The 21,187-nt window shown below is 43.5% G+C and overlaps 1 protein-coding gene across 4 annotated transcripts in view; it reads right to left on the bottom strand.

Moving 5' to 3' along the window:
• Nucleotides 1-21,156, bottom strand: part of RNF41 (ring finger protein 41) — a 28,319-nt gene extending 7,163 nt beyond the window's left edge. Inside the window, exons 1-4 of one of the 4 annotated variants that reach the window (XM_006075037.4) lie at nucleotides 20,995-21,156; nucleotides 20,351-20,446; nucleotides 18,151-18,335; nucleotides 1,370-1,482 (exon numbers count right to left, since the gene is read on the bottom strand). In XM_006075037.4, the coding sequence (XP_006075099.1) occupies nucleotides 1,370-1,459 (90 nt within the window). In that variant the 5' untranslated portion in view covers nucleotides 1,460-1,482; nucleotides 18,151-18,335; nucleotides 20,351-20,446; nucleotides 20,995-21,156. Of the gene's footprint in view, nucleotides 1-1,369; nucleotides 1,483-18,150; nucleotides 18,336-20,350; nucleotides 20,503-20,994 lie in introns of all 4 variants that reach the window. The other 3 variants (XM_006075036.4, XM_025283734.3, XM_006075035.4) reach the window with 3 other exon arrangements.
• Nucleotides 21,157-21,187: the final 31 nt, after the last annotated feature.

The following is a 21,187-nucleotide window of genomic DNA, read 5'->3' on the forward strand; positions in this document are numbered from 1 at the left end:
TTCCCGACCTAGGGATCGAACTTACATCTCTTAAGTCTCCTGCACTGGCAGGTAGGTTCTTTACCACTAGCGCCACCTGGCAGCACACCGCAAAGGCAGGGGATAGGGCCAGGGCTTGCTGCCACTGGAATGCATTCTGATTTTCATTCAGTTCAGTCATCTGTGTTCCTTTGGGTAGCTGACAATTGGAGAGTAAGAATAAACTCCAAGAATCAAGGGGAGCCTCAGGGAGTTGTATAAGCAGTGAGTGGGGGAAGGGCCGCAAGCCCTCATTGACTGGTGTCTGGATTTGGAACATGGAATTATCTCCACCTAGCCGGAGGAGCGGCAGAGGATTAATTGGTATTTACAGAGTACAGGCAATAAGGACCATGCAGAATGATGTCCCATGAATACAACTGTTAAGAATTCACCTCGTTCATTATACTTGCCTGGTAATCATGAGCTTCTCCTCATACTTGCCCCAGGAAGACACAATTATCTTTGGTCTCTCAAAGCTGGTAAAGAAATGACCTAGTGAAGGTGGCAGCTTTCATATCACAATCCAGAGTACATGGCTGCATTAAAAACTTTTTTCCCCCCAATAAATCCTAGGAAGAAACTAGATCAGTTCATACAGCTCCCCACTTCCTATCTGTTAAACAGTAGGCAGGCCCTCAGGCTGATAGGAGAAGGCAATGGCACCCCACTCCAGTACTCTTGCCTGGAAAATCCCATGGACAGAGGAGCCTGGTGGGCTGCAGTCCATGGGGTCGCTAAGAGTCGGCCACAACTGAATGACTTCACTGTCACTTTTCACTTTCACGCATTGGAGGAGGAAATGGCAACCCACTCCAGTGTTCTTGCCTGGAGAATCCCAGGGACGGGGAAGCCTGGTGGGCTGTCATCTAAGGGGTCGCACAGGGTCGGACATGACTGAAGCGACTTAGCAGCAGCAGGCTGATAACCTGAGACACTCCATCATGAAAAGGCAGAGAGAACTTACTAGGAGAATCCAGAAGTTCAGTCATGGAAAGGAAGATGGAACCTAGTTAGAGCCCCTGAAGAGAAAAAGGAGCTACCAAGCTATTGTCAAGAGGACAGAAACAAATAGCTGACCATTTTACAGCATGAAAACCTCACCTCTGAAGAAAATCTGAACCAGCTTCACTTCTGCGGTGTCCGCCTCTAGACAGACTCTGGAAGGCCCTATTCCTGGTGTCACCACCACCGCTCCTGTGCCCCAAACCTCTAGTCTGCGTGTGTCAGGAGTGTGGGGAGTGGGAGCCTGAACAGTGACTTCCCCGTTGGCCCCATTTCCTATGAATGTTTTCTAATTAGCTCCACTGCCATCTGTTGCCTCACCAAACCTGCCGTCAACCCGACTCACCTGGACTGGCTCCTCCAAGACTCCACTGCAAATAGGACAGATAAGGTCTTCGTCAACATCCCCCTGGAAACGGGTTACATCATACCCCATGTCTCATCACTGAAACCCAGGTCCTGGAAGGAACAACAGAGGAAAGAGAGGCCAGGTCAGAAGAATACAGATATTGCCAACTTTATCTCACTGCCAAGACCCATTCATTTGTCCAATAAATATTTATTGAGAGCTTACTACATGCCAGTCATTTGTGGGGCAGTAGGGGAAGCTGACTCAAGAAATTTAATTCTAATGGGAGAATCAAAGGATTTTATATAAACATACACTTAAAATATGAAATGATAAATGCTCTCAGGTTAAGCACAGGGCATTATGATGGCAATAAATTTGGATACCTAACCCAGGCTGAAAGGAGGGAGGCTGAGAAGTTTTCCAGGACACTAGCAGGACAAACAAGTAGTTAGCTAGGTTGCAGGGGCGGGGGGTGGGGGAGAGTGGGGGAGCCTGAGCAGGGTGGGACATTAGGGTTTTAGGCATATGAGATAGTGTATTTAAAGGCCCAGAAGTAGGAGGAGATATATGATGAGTTCAGGGAACTATAAGTGATTCAGAAAAAGGCTGATTTGAAGGGTGCAAGAGAGGGAGTGTCAAAATACAAGGCTGGAAAGGCAAGCAAGGGCCAGGCCATGGGGAGTCTTACATAAGGAATTGGGACTTCACCTTGAAGGCTACAGGGAACCAATGAAAGACTTTAAAAGGAACAATGATAAAAGTTCTCTTTTAGAATCACTCTGTAAACGGGGCTGAGATTAGAGACAGGAAGAACATCTAGGCAGGAGAGAAACGGTGAGAGTCTGAATTTAGGTGATGGTAATGGGAGGGAAGTTCAAGAAAGAGAACACTCAAAGAGCAGCTAGGCTGCCACACCCTTCCTTGGGCTCCTAAAGATCAAACCTAAATAAGACTGTGTGTGCATGCTCAGTTGCTAGGTCATGGACTGTAGCCCACGAGGCCCCTCTGTTCATGGGGTTTTTTTTCCCAGGCAAGAATACTGGAGTGGGTTGCCATTTCCTTCTCCTAGGGGATCTTCCTGACCCAGGGATCAAAACTGTGTCTCCTGCATTGCAGGCAGATTCTTTACCACTGAGCCACTGGGGAAGCCCCAAATAAGACGTCACTGAACAGTAACTGAAACACCCCTGTGGACATCCAACCAGTGGGCTACTTGGAGCAAGGATGGGCACCTGATATAAGGGCAGACAATCTACAGACCCCATCAAACTGTGATGTCCTGAAAAAGATGAACTACGTCAATCATGAAGTTCTCAGAAATTTAGAATTATGCTGTTCAATTTATAAGAGTGCGGAATGGGGGATTTCCCTGGCATCCAGTGGTAGGACTTGGCGTTTTCACTGTGGTGGCCCAGGTTTGATCCCAGGTCGGGGAACCAAGATCCCTGAAGCTGCATGGCTCAAAGATAAACAAACAAATAAAAATTGAAATTAAAAGGGTGGGGAATGGAATGGATGCAGAGAGACCTTGCTAGGTCAAGTACAAACTAAAGTACAGCACTGGATTGAGTTAAGACTGACTGGATTTACATCCCTAGTTCTACTACTCATTAGCTGGGTGACCTTGGGCAGGCCATGTACATTTCCTAAGGCTAAATGGCTTTTTAAATAGATGAAATGGGTATAAGTAAGAAACAATGCATGAAAAACATTTAGCATGGTGTTTGCTGGCACATACTAGGCACTCAATACACAAGAGTAACCATTATTTATGTACACATCTTTTTTTTTTTTTGACTGTGCCACGCGGCATCTTAGTTCCTCACCAGGGGCCCTAACCACTGGATGGCCAGGGAGTTCAGTACAGTTCAGTCACTCAGTCGTGTCCGACTCTTTGCAACCCCATGGACTGCAGCATGCCAGGCCTTCCTGTCCATCACCAACTCCCAGAGTTTACTCAAACTCTTGTCCATTGAGTCGGTGATGCCATTCAACCGTCTCATCCTGTCATCCCCTTCTCCTCCCACCTTTAATCTTTCCCAGCATTAGGGTCTTTTCAAATGAGTCAGTTCTTCACATCAGGTGGCCAAAGTATTGGAGTTTCAGCTTTAACATCAGTCCGTCCAATGAATATTCAGGACTGATTTCCTTTAGGATGGACTGGTTAGATCTCCTTGTAGTCCAAGGGACTCTCAAGCGTCTTCTCCAACACCACAGCTCAAAAGCATCAATTCTTCAGCACTCAGCTTTCTTCACAGTCCAACTCTCACATCCGTACATGACTACTGGAAAAACCATAGCTTTGACTGGATGGCCCTTTGTTGGCAAAGTAATGTCTCTGCTTTTTAATATGCTGTCTAGGTTGGTCATAATTTTTCTTCCAAGGAGCAAACATCTTTTAATTTCATGGCTGCAGTCACCATCTGCAGTGATTTTGGAGCCCCCAAAGATAAAGTCTGTCACTGTTTCCACTGTTTCCCCATCTTGAAGTGATGGGACCAGATGCCATGAAGTGATGGGACCAGATGCCATGATCTTAGTTTTCTGAATGTTGAGTTTTAAGCCAACTTCTTCACTCTCCTCTTTCACTTTCATCAGGAGGCTCTTTAGTTTTTCTTCACTTTCTGCCATAAGGGTGGTGTCATCTGCATATCTGAGGTTATTGATACTTCTCCTGACAATCTTGATTCCAGCTTGTGCTTCATCCAGTCCAGCATTTCTCATGATGTACTCTGCATATAATCTAAATAAGCAGGGTGACAATACAACAGCCTTGACGTACTCCTTTCCCAATTTGGAACCAGTATTTTGTTTCATGTCCAGTTCTAACTGTTGCTTCCTGACCTGCATACAGATTTCTCAGGAGGCAGGTCAGGCGGTCTGGTATTCCCATCTCTTTAAGAATTTTCCAGTTTGTTGTGATGTGATCCACACAGTCAAAGGCTTTGGCATAGTCAAGAAAGCAGAAGTAGATGTTTTTCTGGAACTCTCTTGCTTTTTCGATGATCCAACGGATGTTGATAATTTGATCTCTGGTTCCTCTGCCTTTTCTAAATCCAGCTTGAACATCTGGAAGTTCATGGTTCATGTACTGTTGACAACTGGCTTGGAGAATTTTGAGCATTACTTTGCTAGCGTGTGAGATGAATGCAACTGTGTGGTAGTTTAATTCCCTATTTATGTACACATCTAATTTCTGCTACTTGATTAAAAATTCCTTGAGAGTAGGAACTCATAAGTTATATCCAATTTAATACCAAGCTACAGTTCTTAACAAAACATAAAATATTGGTGTGACTTAATGTTGCTTTAACTAGGAGCTTCCCAGCAAACAGAGTATAGTGGACATGTATTTCTGCCTACCTACCATCCCATTTTCTGTAAACAGCATCACAGGTTTCCTTTAGGAATCATATCCTGGTTCCTAATGGACATATGACCCAACCCAGGACAATAAGAGAAATGCATGGGACTCTGAAGAAGTTTGTATAGCTGGTAGGATGTACAACTCAAGAGTGGTCAGTGACCAGCCCTGCCATTAATGAGGAGAGCCTACTTATAGAATGACACCATAATTGGGAATTCCCTGGTGGTCCAGTGGTTAGGGCTCTGCACTTCCACTGCAGGGGGCACAGGTTCAATCCCTGGTTGCGAAACTAAAATCCCACATGCCACAGAGCTCAGCCAAAAAAAAAAAAAAAATGACACCACTATAAAGAAAGCAGAGCTGAGAAATAAAATTTAGATGAAATCATTTGAGGGCCTAGATTCAGCCATGTTTGAAGCCACAGGCATTTTCTGAACATAAGTTACATGAGCCAGTAAATTCCCTATTATGTGTAGGCTGGTTTGAGCTGGGTTTTTGTCTCTTTAATCAGACAAGATCCTAACTAATATACTAGGCTAATGGAGATAAATCACAAGGCTCACTTTGGACCCACTCAGCTTTCTTTACGCATTTTATATAGGAACAATGATACCCCATGACATTGGTACAATTACACTGACCTCCATCACCACCACTTCTCTGCATTCCTGTTCCTCCACTTCTAGGATCTACATTCTAACAATGCCTCTGAAACTGTCACTCTAAACTACCTTGGTCTGGCTATCTTCCTCTAAGACGGGGATATCCATGGAAAGAAGGGAACCCTCCCACACTGTTGGTGGGAAGGTAAATTGGTACAGCCACTGTGGAGAACAGTATATAAAGACTCCTTAAAAAACTAAAAATAGGGCTTCCATGGTGGCTCAGTGGTAAAGAATACACCTGCCTTGCCTATGCAGGAGACACGGGTTTGATCCCTGATCCAGGAAGATCCCACATGCCTTAGAGCAAATAAGCCCATGTGCCACAACTACTGAGCCTGCGCTCTAAAGCCTGTGGGCTGCAACCACTGAGCCCACACGCCAGAACTACTGAAGCTTGTGCCCCTGGAGCCCATGCTTCGCAACGAGAGAAACCACTGCAAGGAGAAGCCTGGCACCTCAACTGGACAGTAGCCCCTGCTTGATGCAACTAGAGAAAAGCTCTCACAGCAACCAAGACCTAGCACAGCCAAAAATAAATAAATAAATAAAATTTTAAAGAAGAGTATTAAAAAAATTCCACTAAAAACAGAGCTCCTATATGACCCTGCAGTCCCACTCCTGGGCATATACCCAGAGAAAAACATGGTCCGAAAGGATACATGCACCTCAATGTTCACTGCAGCACTGTTTACAATAGCCGACCCATGGAAGCAACCTAAATATCCACTGACAGAGGAATAGGTAAAGAAGATGTGATACATGTATTCGATGGAATATTACTCAGCCATAAAAAGGGAAACAATGCCATTTGCAGCAACATGGATGAACTAGAGACTGTCATACTGAGTGAAGTCAGAGAGGAAGAAATACCGCATGACATTCCTTATATGCAGAATCTAAAAAGAAATGATACAAATGAACTTATGTACAAAACAGAAACAGACTCACAGACTTAAAGAATGAACTTATGGTTGTCAGGGGAAACAATGGAAGGAAGGGAGAGCTAGGGAGTTTGGAATCAACATGTACATACTGCTATATTTAAGAAGGATAACCAACAAGGACCTGTATAGCACAGGAAACACTGCTCAATGTTATATGGCAGGCTGGATGCGAGGGGAGTTTTGCGGGAGATTGGATACATGTATACATGTGACTGAGTACCTTTGCTGTGCACCTGAAACTATCACAACATCATTAATCAACTATCAGTTCAGTTCAGTCGCTCAGTCGTGTCCGACTCTTTGTGACCCCATGAATCACAGCACACCAGGCCTCTCTGTCCATCACCAACTCCCGGAGTTCACTCAGACTCACGTCCATCAAGTCAGTGATGCCATCCAGCCATCTCATCCTCTGTCGTCCCCTTCTCCTCCTGCCCCCAATCCCTCCCAGCATCAGAGTCTTTTCCAATGAGTCAACTCTTCGCATGAGGTGGCCAAAGTACTGGAGTTTCAGCTTTAGCATCATTCCTTCCAAAGAAATCCCAGGGCTGATCTCCTTCAGAATGGACTGGTTGGATCTCCTTGCAGTCCAAGGGACTCTCAAGAGTACTCTAATATAAATAAAAAGTTTAAAAAAAAGTGGGGATAGCCATATATTTGTCTCTCCTCAGACCTCTGACCTTCTGTTCCTATGTCAACATTCTTTTGAATAATCTATCAACAGTAATGGATCAGAGTGAGTACATGAAAGGTGATATTAAAGACATCATAAAGTGAAATGTAAAACACAGAACAAAGGCCCCTTGAGATTCTCCTTGTTGTGACTCACTGAGCAACGAGGATGGTGGTGAGAGAGCCGAGAGAGAGCAGTGCAGGGTCCCTGTTCTGTGGCCCTTCATTACTGACGGCTGTAGTGCACACCATGGCATTGTTCGCTCCAGAAATTCTACTCCCTCTCTCTCATCCACATGGCTCCCAGAGAAGCTGCCCCACTAGTACAGAGACCTTACCCTAGGCTGCACCTGACTGGGCCAAGGGTGAGCATGCAACCCAATCAGGGCCAACATATCGTATCTCTGAGAATTTGAATTTGACATCAAGCAAGATGAGTTGCTCTTTCTCTGTGTGCCATGTTCACTGAGGAAGACAAATCTACAGAGGGAAAGAAAAGACTGAGACGAACACAGTGAGAAAGGCCTGGATGAGAGCAGCAAGTCCTGAGATCAGAGTGCAGGTGTATTCCCAAGATCCAGCTGTCTTCCTAACTTTGGTTTCTGTGAGACACCCTGTGTATCCTCTTTTTATTTAAGCTACTTTGAGTTGGGCTTCTGTGTCTTTCAACCAAAAGAATCCTGGTTCAAACAACAGCAAAGAGACAGCATATAGCATTAGAAGCTTAAAGAGGGATGGTTTAAATTAAGAGTAATGAAGACCCTGGGATACTATAGTAGGGTTAGAATTAACCTGAAAGTTATGGGAGTGCCTGAAGGATTTTTGTTGACATAAATTTACAGGTTTTTTTTACTTTGACAATTTCAGACTTCCAAAGATCCCATATATCCTTCATCCAGACTCCTTAAATGTTTACATTTAACCACATTTATAACTGCATATTTTTAACCACATTTATATATATATATATATATCAAAATTTTTTGAACTTTTAAAAGTAAACTGTAGACTTGATGCTTTTAACCCTAAATAAATACTGTGTACTGTATTTCCTAAAAGAACATTTTTTATATTGATAGTAAAATTATAAAAATCAGGAAATTAACATTGATGTAATATTATATTTACAAACCATTTTTCCAGTTTTGCCAGTTGTCCCAATAATCTCCTTGAGCAAAAGAACATTCAAGATTATGTTGAATTATATTATGCACTGAGTTGTCAAACTTCTTTAATCCTATGACTGAAAAAGTTACTAAATCCTTTTCGTTTTTTATAAATTTGACATTTTTTTTAAGAATACGCACTGGACCTCCCTGGTGGTACAGTGGATAAGAACCCATCTGCCAATGCAGGGGACACGGGTCCGATCCCTGGTGCAGAAAGACCCCACATGCCACAGAGCAACTAGGCCCGTGTGCCACAACTACTGAGCCTGCGTGCTGCAACTACTGGAGCCCACATGCCAAGAGCCTATGCTCCATGACAAGAGAAGCCACCACAGTGACAAAGCCCACGCACCGCAACTGGAAAGCAGCCCCCAACCACTGCAACCAGAGAAAGCCCAGCACAGCCAATGACTAAATAAGAAGACACACCAGTTATATGAGAATGTCTCTCATTTGTCTGATGTTTCCTCGTGATTAAATTCAGGTTTTAGGACTTCCTTGGCAGTCCAGTGGCTGAGATTCCAAGCTCCCAATGCAGGGGGTCCAGGTTCGATCCATGATCAGGGAACTAGATCCCAGATGCAGCAACTAAGACTCTGAATGCCACAACTAAAGATTCTGCATACTGCAACTAAGACCTGACCCAGCCAAATAAATAGATAAATATTAAAAATAAGTAAGTAAATTCAGGTTTCATTTTAGGCAAAAATACCACAAAGTAGCACTGTGTTCTCAATGCATCATATCAGGAGCACATAAGGTTGATCTGTACTGTTCCTGGTGGTACCAGCTTTGACCCTTTGGTTAAGTGCTATCTGTCAGGTTTTTCTACTCTAAGAGTTATTACTTTTTCCTATGTAAGTAAGAATGTTGTGGGGGAGAGTCTTAAGTGTGTGTACACCCGAAGGAGCTTTAAGAAATTGACATGATCAGCTTTCTATTTTAGACTGGCAGATTCTGGCAGCCGTGCAAAAAATATAGGGGATAGGGAATATTAGAGAGAGTAAGATCTTTGTAGGAGTTTATTGTAAAAATTAAGATTAAAAAAACTATAAAGGTTCAAACCAAGGCATTTAAGAGAAGGAATCAGGACTCAAGCAGGCTAGTGGTTGTTGGGACTCCCACACTCCCACTTCGGAGAACTAGGATCCTGCAAACTGCATGGTGCAGCCAAAAATAACAATAATAAAATGAATAAACAAAAATTTTAAAAGAGGGAATTTATATTAGTTCAGAAAGTAATAAAAAGATTATTTTTTTGTTTCTGCCTTGGATAATTAGTGGTGAATTCTTATTTACCAAAATAAGAAACTTTGAAAAAGATCAGGATGGGGTAACAAGTAATAATGATCCTAGTCTTGGACGTGTAGAGTTTCAGATTCCAAGCAGAAATCCTGAAGGTAATAGCTGATGGGTTTTGAAAGGCCACAAGGGAAAGTACACAGAATGAAACCAGACAATGAGGATGGTTCTGAAGTCTATGGAACACTAGGGAGCACTGATTCTTTGCTTTATTTTTTAGTTGTCCTTTTTTCACAAGTAGTATATATGACTTCATGCTCATTTTAAAAGAATAAAGCCACTCTTCCCACCTTCCTCTCGCCATCCATTGCTTGGTGAACACTCCTTCTTTCAATTGCCCTGCCCTCCTTTGCTATACATAGATTTTTTTTTTTTTTTTGCCCACGGTGTACAGCATGCAGAATCTTAATTTCCCCAACCAGGGATCAACCCATGCCCCCTGCAGTGGAAGCTCAGAGTCTTAACCACTGGAGCAGAGAAGTCCCATAGAATCATGTTTGAAGGAAGCCCTGCTCCCAGGCAGTTTATATTCTAGTGGTTGAGAATTTTCAAGCCACCAGTCTAAGCCTTGATTACAATGTGTTTTGCCATTCCCTTCAGGACTGAGGTTTGCCTGATTGCCAATTTTTCCCCTGAAACAATCATGTTGCAATTAACACCCCTGTAACATGACTTTTTTGGAGCATGAGAACAAATCTCTCTCCTAGGCCAGATACCGAGAGCTGGAATTGCTGGGCTGAATGGTGGGCTTGCTATTTGTTTTCTAGACACTTCCATACCATACTCTGGAAAGGCCCTTTCAATTTACAACACCACCAACAGTGTGTGAAAATACTTTAATAATGACATTTAAAAGGGGGGCAGAGAAGGAGCCTGAAAAAAAAAAAGAGAGAGACTGAAAAAGATTGGCCCCAGATAAGAGAAAATCCTGGAGAGAAGAGAGTCACAGAAGTTAAGGGAGTTGGGGGTGTGGCGAGGAGGAAGGAAAGAGGAATTCTTGTTTCATGAGCAGAGTTTCCGTTTTGCAAGATGAGAATGTTCCAGAGGTCTGTTTCACAACAATGTGAATATACTTAACATTATTGAACTGTATTGTATGCTCAAAAATGGTGAAGATGGAAATTTTGTGTTACGTGTTTTTACCACACACACACAAATTAAGGAAGTGGAATGTTTAGAGGGAAAAGAAGTGTCAAAAACTGCAAACACAAGTTGGACTAAAAAAGCAGAAACTGCCAAGACATGGGACTGTGGACGCCCACAGCAGAGGGGGGCTGCATGGCGCTGGGTGGCACTGCGGCCAACGCAGCATTGAGAGTGGGAGCCGGACTGCAGTGGCCCAGTGAACAGGAGAGAGAGATGGGGACTGAAGAAAACTGTCAAAAGCCTGATTTCCAAGGAAGAAAGGAGGAGCACAGGAGGCTGAGGAAGGGGGTTGGGTAGGGGTGTTTTTTCCTTTTGCTAAGGAAGGTTTGAGGATGTGTATGTACTAAAAGGAAAGCTCTAGTGAAGAAGGAAAAGTAAAGATGAGAATCTGGTCACTGAGGGAAAGGTAGGATGGAAACCAGGAAATATGTTAAATAGGAAGAGGGACACCTTTAAAGCAGGAAAGCAGACAGACTTCCCTGGTGGTCCAGTGGTTAGGAATCCACCTGACAATGCAGGGGACACAGGTTTGATCCCCGTGAGAAGCTCCCACATGCCATGAGGCAACTAAGCCAGTGCCCCGTAACTACTAAAGCCCAAATGCCCTAGAGCCTGTGTTCTGAGACAAGCCATTGCAATGAGAGGTCCGTGCAATGCAATGAACATTTGTCTTCACTCACTGCAATTAGAGAAAGCCTGAGTGCAGCAATGAAGACCAAGTGCAGCCAAATAAATTTTTTTTTTTTAATTAAGGCTTTAAAAAAAAGCAGGAAAGAAGAATGGTACTGAAAGAGGTCCAGACAGGTTTTCAAAAATCACACTAATGAACTTTTAAAAATAAGATAATCACATTCATTTAAGTGAACAGTAAAGTATAGCTACACTTACTTATGGTAATATAAGCCCACCTGATGGAAGAGCATATCTAGCACATCTATTTTTTTTTTTTAAACATCTATTTGTTTATTGTTGCCTGCGCTGGGTCTTTGCTGCTGTGCACAGGCTTTCTCTAGCTGCACTGAGTGCGGGCTACTCTTGGTTTCAGAGCACAGGCTTCTCACTGTGGTGGCTTCTCTTGTTGCAGAGCAGTCTCTAGGCACGAGGGCTTCCGTGGTTGCACCTTGTGGGCTCTGGAGCACTGGCTCAGGAGTAGCCTCGGGGTCTTCAGGATCTTCCAAGCTGCTATTGTTCAGTCGCTCAGTCGTGTATCACTCTGCGACCCACACCAGGCTTCCCTGCCCTTCACCATCTCCCGGAGCTTGCTCACACTCATGTCCGTTGAATTGGTGATGCCATTCAACCATCACATCCTCTGTCATCCCCTTCTCCTCCTGCCTTCAATCTTCCCAGCATCAGGCTCTTTTCCAATGAATCAGCTCCAGCATCAGGGTCTTTTCCAAAGAGTCAGCTCCAGCATCAGGGTCTTTTCCAATGAGTCAGCTCTTCGCATAAGGTGGCCAAAGTATCAGAGCTTCAGCTTCAGCAGATCAAACACATGTCCCCTGCATTGGCAGGCAGATTCTTAACCACTGGACCACCAGGGAAGCCTGAGGATATGTATTTTAAATGATGCTTATGAGGAATATACAATAACATAATATATTGGGTTGGCCAAAAAGTTTGTTCAGGTTTTTGTGTAATATCTTATGGAAAAACTCAAACTTTTTGGCCGACCCAATAATAGATTTAAAAAGTAGGACACAAACTTGAATATAGATCTGTTGAAACACAGTTTTCCCCACTGACCTGGTTAAGACAGTCTTATTTTTGCCTTTAGAGTTGGAATGGACCATAAGAGACCATCTGGTTTAACACACCAGGGCTGGAATCCTCTCCATGGTATCCAAGAGTCAGTCACCCTGAGCTTAGACAGTCCTGGGAAAGGTCAAGATAGAGAGCAGCAGGAGCACAGAAGAGGAGTATCTAGCCTAGACTCAACTCTCCCACAGCATCTAGAGTTACCCATGTCCTTCTAAAACCGGTATTGGGAGCTTTACCTGCCGACGACCTCTAAGGACACAATGGAACTATTATCGCATTTCCTCTCTACTTCAGTTAATGCAACCTGACACTGGTTTGTGCTATTCTGAATAATGGCTAGGTGCTACCTGAGACAGCCTCTACATGATAGCAGAAATATCACCCAACACCCATAATTCAGCTGTTGAACCCCTGACTTTACAATATTTGAAAATGAAGTTAAAGTGTTAGTTGCTCAGTCGTGTCCAACTCTTTGCAACCCCAAGGACTATATAGCCCACCAAGCTCCTCTGTCCAGGGAATTCTCTAGGCAAGAATACTAGAGTGGATAGCCATTTCTTTCTCCAGGGGATCTATCTATCTTCCTGACCCAGAGGTCGAACCCAGATCTCCTGCATTGCAGGTGGATTCTTTACCATCTGAGCCACCAGAGAAGCTTCTAACAATATCTACCTCAATTAAATAAACAAAGTGTAATCTGGTTTCTCTATAATAGCTACTATATTAATCAGAGGAAAAAAAATTATTACTGCCTTAAAATGTATCAGGTATGAAGTTTTCCAAGATACACTGCTAAGAGAAAAAAACTAAGGTATATAATAGTATATGGAAATGTGCCAAAATAAGGGCAAAATATAATACATATGTGTGCATATGTATTATGAATGCATATGAATGCTTTCATATATACGAAACTCTCCAGAAATGGCCAATAGTGGCTGCTGCTGAAGAAGGGTCATTAAGGAACAGGAATGGGGGAAATTTTTAATTTCCTCAGTTATCCCTTTGAATCTTTGAAAAAGATTTTCTGTGTGTGTGTACTCAATAGTCACATAAAGAAATACTTTTATTAGTTATCCTAAACTGTGAAAGTATTAAGGTTAAATGAAAAAACATGTCCAAAACACTCAATGTCACATATACTATATGTGTCATTTATATCATGTAACATATACAACACACATATATAACATGCTGTATACTATAGCAAGGTCTGGAAAAAATGTTCTCTTGCAAGAAAAAGTTAATCAAGGTGAATCATAACAAAACGGTCAGTCAATATCCTAAAATAATATATACCTTTCATCTAGCAATCCTAATTTCAATAACTTAGCCTAAGGAAATAATTACACAAGTGAGCAAAACAATATACCAGGTTGTTTATCTAAGTATTATTTATAACAGTACAAAAAAATCAGAAGTGACACAAACATCCAGTAGAATTCCTTACATCCTTAAAATGGGATACAATGTAGCATTAATATGACTTAGATATTTTTATTAATATTTGTTTATTTAGGTTATTCAAATTTATTCATTATTTATATAAGTAAAATAACATTTATTCATAGTATATATTCTACAGTGCCATTTTCATTAAAAAAATTTTATGTGTGTCCACACTTATGCTGGAGAGCATCTAAAAGCATATGAGAAGCTGCCCCTAAGTACAGACATTTAGTACTTTTACTTTTTTTCCTCCATACTTTTTAAATTGAAGTATAGTTGGTGTTCAATATAAGTGACAGGTGTACAATACAGTGATTCACAATTTCTGAAGGTTCTACTCCATTTAGAGTTATAAGATATTGACTATATTCTGCATGTTATTAGTACTTTTAATTTCACTCAGAGTTTTGCTTTATTAGTTTTTTCTTCCTCTTTTTTACAATGATGTTTTACTTATACAACCAAATAATAATTAAATCATTATTTATTAAGTATTTCTATGTCGTAGGCACAATTCTAAGCATTTCTGGCATATTAACTCAACTGATTTTTACAATAACTATGAGTTACTCTGTGAGGTCAGCATGACCTTTTACAGATGGGAAAGAGATGCACAAAGGTTAAAAAGCTTCTCTAGGGACCTCTCTGGTGGTCCAGTGGCTAAGACCTCCTGCTCCCAATGCAGTGGGCTGGGGTTCGATCCCTGGTCAGAAAACTAGATCGCCATGGTAAAACTAAGAGTTTGCATGCTGCAACTATTAATAAAAGATCCTGTGTGCCACAACTACGACACAGCACAGCCAAATAAATACATAAACATTTAAAAAAAAAAAAAAAGCTTTCCCAAAATCACACAGCTAACAGGTGGTGGAGCCAGATACCAAACCAGGCAGACTGGCCCCAGGGTTCAAGCCTTTAACTGCTATGTTAAACTGCCTCTCAAACTGAAAAATGCAAGCTGCAAAAACAGTACATATAGTGGTGGTCCCATTTATATAAAAACTTCTCTTTTTAAGTGGAATATATTGTGTACACATTTTAAAAATCTACTGAGATTATAATTTTGATCTACAGAATATATTTCTGCAAGACTTAATTTAAAAAAAATCAGTTACCTTAGAGCAAGGGGCAAAAATTAAAACAATACCCTTCTCTCTCTTGTTGCTATGGGGCAATGTAGAAAGCAGGCTGAGAGTCTGTAGTATGTTTCACTTGTGTTTTAATTTCAAAACAGTCCTGGGACTTCCCTGGTGGTCCAGCGGCTAAGACTTCATGCTCCCAATGCAGGGGACCTGTGTTCGATTCCTGGTAGGGGAACTAGATCTCACAGGCCACAACTAAAGATCAACTAGAAGATTCTGGATGCCATAACTGAGACCTGGTACAGCCAAATAAATATTTAAAATAAAATGCTATCTTAAGGAAGACTACAAATTCTGAAAACTGATCTTAGTGGGGTCTCATGGGATCCCACATCCCCAGAAGAAACAGCAGAGAACTTGCCTCAGTTGGTACAGGGATGGTCAGAGGGTGTAGAAGCCACCAGCCAGGCTTAGGAGTTACAAGGTTCCCACCATAAAGTCAAGGTTTACAGAACTCTGCAAAGATGCTGGGCATTGTTCTTTCTGAATCGAAACCTCCACTTTATCTGCTTGGAGATGCTCCTGTTTTATCCATCTTCCTCTAACTCTCTTCTTTCAGAGGTGTGACCTCAAGAATTACGGAGAAATTTAGATTTCATTCCGACTAGGGTATTTCCGATGTGTCGTCTATGGGAAACATGCTGAAGGAAGTGGTTATACACAGCCTTGGAAGCCAGCTCCTTGCCCTGTCTCGCCTGGCCCCTGGGTAGACAGTCAAGCTGACAGGCTAGGCTCTGTGACTAGTCCTTCTCTCTCTAGGACTCTCAGTATTACTGTGGGACTATCACAGGGGTAGGTTCTCATTTCAAGGGGGGTGCCTCACAAGAACTCAATTGCTTACTGCCCTAGTGACAGAAGCCTTAATAAAACTGAAACCACAGAGACCGCAAGAATCACAGCCAGTGACCACAGCCACTGGAAGCACAGTTTCCTAGATCTCCTTGTTGAGCTGTAGAACAGGAAAAGGCCTTGGAAGGTTTCACGTAAGTCGGGGAGTTGAACTAAATTAGCACTGAAGTGTCCCTTCAGGCTTAATAGGAGTTCCGCCAACTTACCCAATTTGAACATTCTGAACCCAAACTGAAAACTGCATTCCCAGCAGGCCAGAACCAAAGCAGGTAATTATGAGGCTGTACTTCCTCACTGTTACACTGGGATGTCTCTACTTTTCTGGTCAGCATTATTATAAAAATGTGACGACTCCCCTGGTGGTCCAATGGTCGAGAATCCTGCTTGTAATGCAGGGGACACAGGTTTGATGATCCCTGGTCCAGGAAAATTCCACAGGCCTCAGCGCAACTAAGCTTGTATGCGACAACCACTGAGCCCATGGGCCAGAGCCTGTGCTCCGCAACAAGAGAGGCCACTGCAAGAAGCCTGTGCACCACAACTAGAGAGTAGCCCCCACTTCCCGCAGCTGGAGAAAGCCCACGTACAGGAACGAAGGCACAGTGCAGCCAAAAATGATAAGTAAACTAATTAATTAATTTCAAATAAATAAATAAAAACTTGAGAACTTTACTAGGCCACTCCCTACACCCTTGTAACTTACTGTTGCGATTGTTTTCACTGGTCTACTCCCAGAGAGAGCTAGGAATTCAAAACGGATTGTTTCTGAAAGAGCCTGAACATTTACCCTCCCTTATTCAGGGTTTCTTGAACCCATGTACCGATGTGCAAACCGTGCACATTCACATGCACAGACGTTAGTGCGATGCCCATCTTAGAGTAACTGGGTATGCTGTCACATGTTTATACTGGTAAAATCCAAGCATGTGTGCTATAACCTCCTTCTACTCCTTCTCTCTCATCCATGCCCTGAATACAATACAGGTACAGAGGGCTAAGAATTCTCCAGCACCAATTACCACAAGTCACCAGACATTAAGGCAAAGGGCCCCATAACCTGCCCCACTGCAATGAAACAGGTGACTCCTAGGAATTTCAACCTAGTGAAAAAAGTAGCTGGTGAAGGGTGCCTCAAGGGAGTCCCTAAAACATTTCATCTTATCTCCCTGTCTCCCAATAAACAAATAGATGTGGAAAAAGAAAACTGAGTTGACAATCTAGAAACCTGAGTGGCACTCTAGCTCTATTACTGAGCAGCGTGTAACCTTAGGCAACTGACTTCACCTCTCCGGGCCTCAGTTCCCTTTACTCCACATGAAATGAAGCAGCCAAGACAATATAAGTTCTACATAAGTACAAAAACAGGCTAAATTAGGGGTAATTATATTATAAAAGGTGCCCTGGCTTTATGAGAGCCAAGTTTGACCTTGCTCTCTTTAGGCAACTCTCCTGACTTTCTAAATGGAAGAAAGTGGTCTTTTTCATCTAAGCAATAGAATCCTTAGAGTGAAGTCACTCCCTCTCTTGCAGAACTGAGCTCTTAGAACTCAGTTTTCTCGTTGCCTCTAAGGTTCCATTTAATTCCAGAATTCTGTGATCCAGACTAGATTTAGCACAGGGGATTTTTAAAGTCAGGCTTCTTCAGCACACACTTTAATTGGTTAAATTTGAAAGACAATCCAGAGGGGGACTTCCTTGGTGGTCCAGTGGCTAAGACTCCATGCTCCCAATGCAGGGACCGTGAGTTCAATACCTGGTCTGGGAACTAGATCCCACATACTGCAACTAAGATTCGGCACACCCAAATAAATAAATATTTTTTAAATAAATAAATAAATAAGCATCCAGAGGTCACACAATCCTTCAAAAACAACTCTAACACCTCAAGTGAGGCCTACCAGGCCTCAAAGATCAGCAAGGACCCCACCCCCACCACCACCTTGGTCATCAGCACCAAGCACTATTTGTGTGGCTACCCCCAATCTAATCTTCATGTAAAAGACATGTAAAAGAAACAGCAAGCACAATCCTTGTCCTCAAACAAATGCACAGGCTTGAGTTCAATGAGTGAGTACGCAGGCTATAAAACACACAAAAATAGTAAAATTTAACAATTTATCAACAAGTCAAAGTTAATAGTTCATGTAAGACATAAGTGTACACTGAAGAACAGACTGACATGGGTTAATCATAAAAAAGTTTATGCAGAAAAGAGTTTTGAGAATCAGGTTTTCAAGAGCAGAAGGAATCCAGACTAGCAGAGAAGAGGGTTGAAGCCCAGAAGGGCGTTCTGAATCAATGCTTTTTACCTTCCAAGTGTTGGGGGGCAGGTTCCCTGTTCACAAGGCTCCGACCCCCTGATGCCTCCACTCAGTGCCACTCAGGAGACGCTCCCAGTAACCCATCTTGTTGGCTATTCTCCGACTGAGTCTTCCTTCCTAGTAACAAGCTCCATCGCCAAGGGGATGGATGTGATGTCACAATCGGGAGCACTCTATTAATAGGAACAAGGAAGAAAAAGGTGAGTCAGGAGCACTACCTGCACTTGGCAGTGAAACTAGACAGACTTGGATCTGACGGTCAGTTGAGGAGGACAAGACAACTCCACTGAGAGCTACAGGTTTCAGGGTTAGGCACACAGGCTACTCTGTAAGGAGTGAGGTCATCTGCTAAGGAATCACACACCCGGGCCAAGTGATTCAAACACAGCTGAGGTGGGGACAGAAAGGGACAAGAAGCAAGGCAGGGAAGAGGAGCTGTTTGAGACAGAAAAGATTCTTTTATTCAGTGCAAACAATTGCAAGGAATGCCAGAGAATCCAAATCTGTGGCTACGTAACACAGAGAGCCATGATGCCTTACATGCACAGTATGGTGCTTTAATGTTTCCAAAGTGCTTTCGCATAAATTATTTCATATAAAAAGAATTGTGTCCTACTCTCCACTCAGAAAATACTGTTTCACAAGGAGAAGATACTCAAGAATATTGGTATAGGTGTAATTCCGGAAATATTCCTGAAGGGATCAGGCTTTTTTTTAAAACAAATGAAGACGCAGTCAATCAGGAAATTACTCCAGGACAGACAACTGGGAAGACCAAACTCTCATTACTAAAAGGATGAAACCAAGTAGAGGGAGACAAAGCTTCAGAGGCAGAACAGAAACTACTCAAATTCCTTTCCTCACCTTCACATGGATCAATATTAAGGACTATGTTAGGAAGGATGACAGTTTTTATCCATAAAACAGAGACCACCTCATCCTGAGTCTGGTACATGGGCTCATTAGTTTATTATGCTCAGCAGCCATAACATGTTGCTGCTGCTGCTGTTGCTGCATCTGACTCTGTGCGACCCCACAGACGGCAGCCCACCAGGCTCCTCCGTCCCTGGGATTCTCCAGGCAAGAACACTGGAGTGGGTTGCCATTTCCTTCTCCAATGCTTGAAAGTGAAAAGTGAAAGTGAAGTTGCTCAGTCATGTCCAACTCTTAGCGACCCCATGGACTGTAGCCCACCAGGCTCCTCCGTCCATGGGATTTTCCAGGCAAGAGTACTGGAGTGGGGTGCCACTGCCTTCTCCGGTAACATGTTAGTGCAGTATTTAAAAACTAATCAGAGGATAAAGGCAGCAGACCAGGTAGTTGGGGGGCAGTGGGAGGGAGTTGATAGGTCTCTCCCATTCATAATACAGAGGAATGTACAATGCTTCTTCCATTTTGACAATACTGTATTTCCCAACAGCCTGGCGTCCACCCCAAACCTCAAGAAAAGCTTCCAGGAATCAGTGCTATGTTCAGTCTTTTAGAGACAAGTTCCAGACTACCAGTTGTCCATCCTGGGAAAAAATATCCCCCCTCACAGCTCTCTTGACCAGAACAAAACAGGATTTTTCAACACAAAGGGGCACCTGGAGTCAGGAGACCCGGATTCTGGTCCCTGCTCTGCCAGCTGTACGACTTTTAGCAAGCCATGTATCCCTTCTGCAGCTTTCAGTTTCTTCACCTGTCAAGCAGGGAAAATGGTAACTGACTTATCTATCTTACATATTATCCAGGAAAATAAAATGACATAATAAATATGAAAGCATACTGAATACTGCTATTCATACCACTATTCGTACAAACACCATGAGGTATTTGTAGCAATAGAATGCAAAATAAATTTAGAGTTCTGAGGGTCCGTGAGGAAATACTTGAAAGAAGCTTGTTTCTTCTTTTCTATCCAGGTGCAGCCACAAAGTCGGCTGGACACACAGGGCAGTAACATTGCATCACTCAGATTCCCTACCATCCCTATCTGGGGAAAACTAGCAGCCTGCAACAATATCAGCTTCTTGCTCTATTGTCAGACTAAAACCACCTGTACAGGAAGGGATTAGACTTTATCACAGTCCAGTCCCCAAGAACAGTGGTTCAGTGGTCTCATTAACAGCTGCATTTGCTACTAGATGGAACGAAGTCAGTTTCTGAATGAAGATGCCTGTCAGTCCCTCAAGCGAAACACTCTCACCCCTCTCAGCTTTCTGCTCCTTCTCCAGCTCCCTCCTTCCCAGTCCTCAATTTCCTCTGCGTTCTGGCTTGGAGAAGGCTTTCCGGTGGGTGAAGCCTGTGAAGAGGGACCGGCTGCAAACCCAGGGCAGGGATGTAAGGAATGTGAGATTCCTACATAGACGGGTGGGAGGGAGAGAGGGGAAGGAATGGAGGAGGAAGACAAGGCTGCCAAAGACAAGGCATGGGAGAAGAGCCAAGCTATGGCGCTTCGAGGGCGGGGGTTCAGGTTCCGCGGCCCCTACCAGGCTGGCCCTCAGAATGTTCCCTTCCTCCGCTCCCGGCCTGTCAATCATTGCCTATTTAAACACCACGCTGTTCCCTCAAGTCCCCTCCTCCCTGTCCTCCAGCCAGCCCAGGCCCCCTCCTGCACTTTTTAAGGCTCCCCCATTCCAATGGATCACCCCAACAACCCACCCACCAGCGCCCCTTTATCACCTCTGGACCCCTCCCTACTGCTGCTCCTTCCTCCATTTTTCATCTTTACTCTCATCCCTTCTCCTGACCTCCAATATCTCGAACCCCCGCCTCAATCCCCCTTGGGACATCGCCCCCTCCCTCCCACACCCTTCTTTAAGTAGGATCGCGCGCAGGCGCCGTACGCACCGCCCTGGAAGCGGTCTGGACTCGCTGTGCTCGCAGCGGCCGAGAGATAGCCCGGGTGCCGGGTCCCAGCCTTTTCTGGGAGGGGAAGGGGAAGGGGAAGAAGACGCGAAAGGGTTCCGACCACTCGCCGCCGTGTGGGACGGAACCTTTGCCCCGCCCACCGCTGCTACGCAACCCGGCGGAAGCTCGTCAC

Source organism: Bubalus bubalis, chromosome 4 (genome assembly GCF_019923935.1).
Source record: "Bubalus bubalis isolate 160015118507 breed Murrah chromosome 4, NDDB_SH_1, whole genome shotgun sequence".
NCBI classification, from domain to species: Eukaryota; Metazoa; Chordata; class Mammalia; order Artiodactyla; family Bovidae; genus Bubalus; species Bubalus bubalis.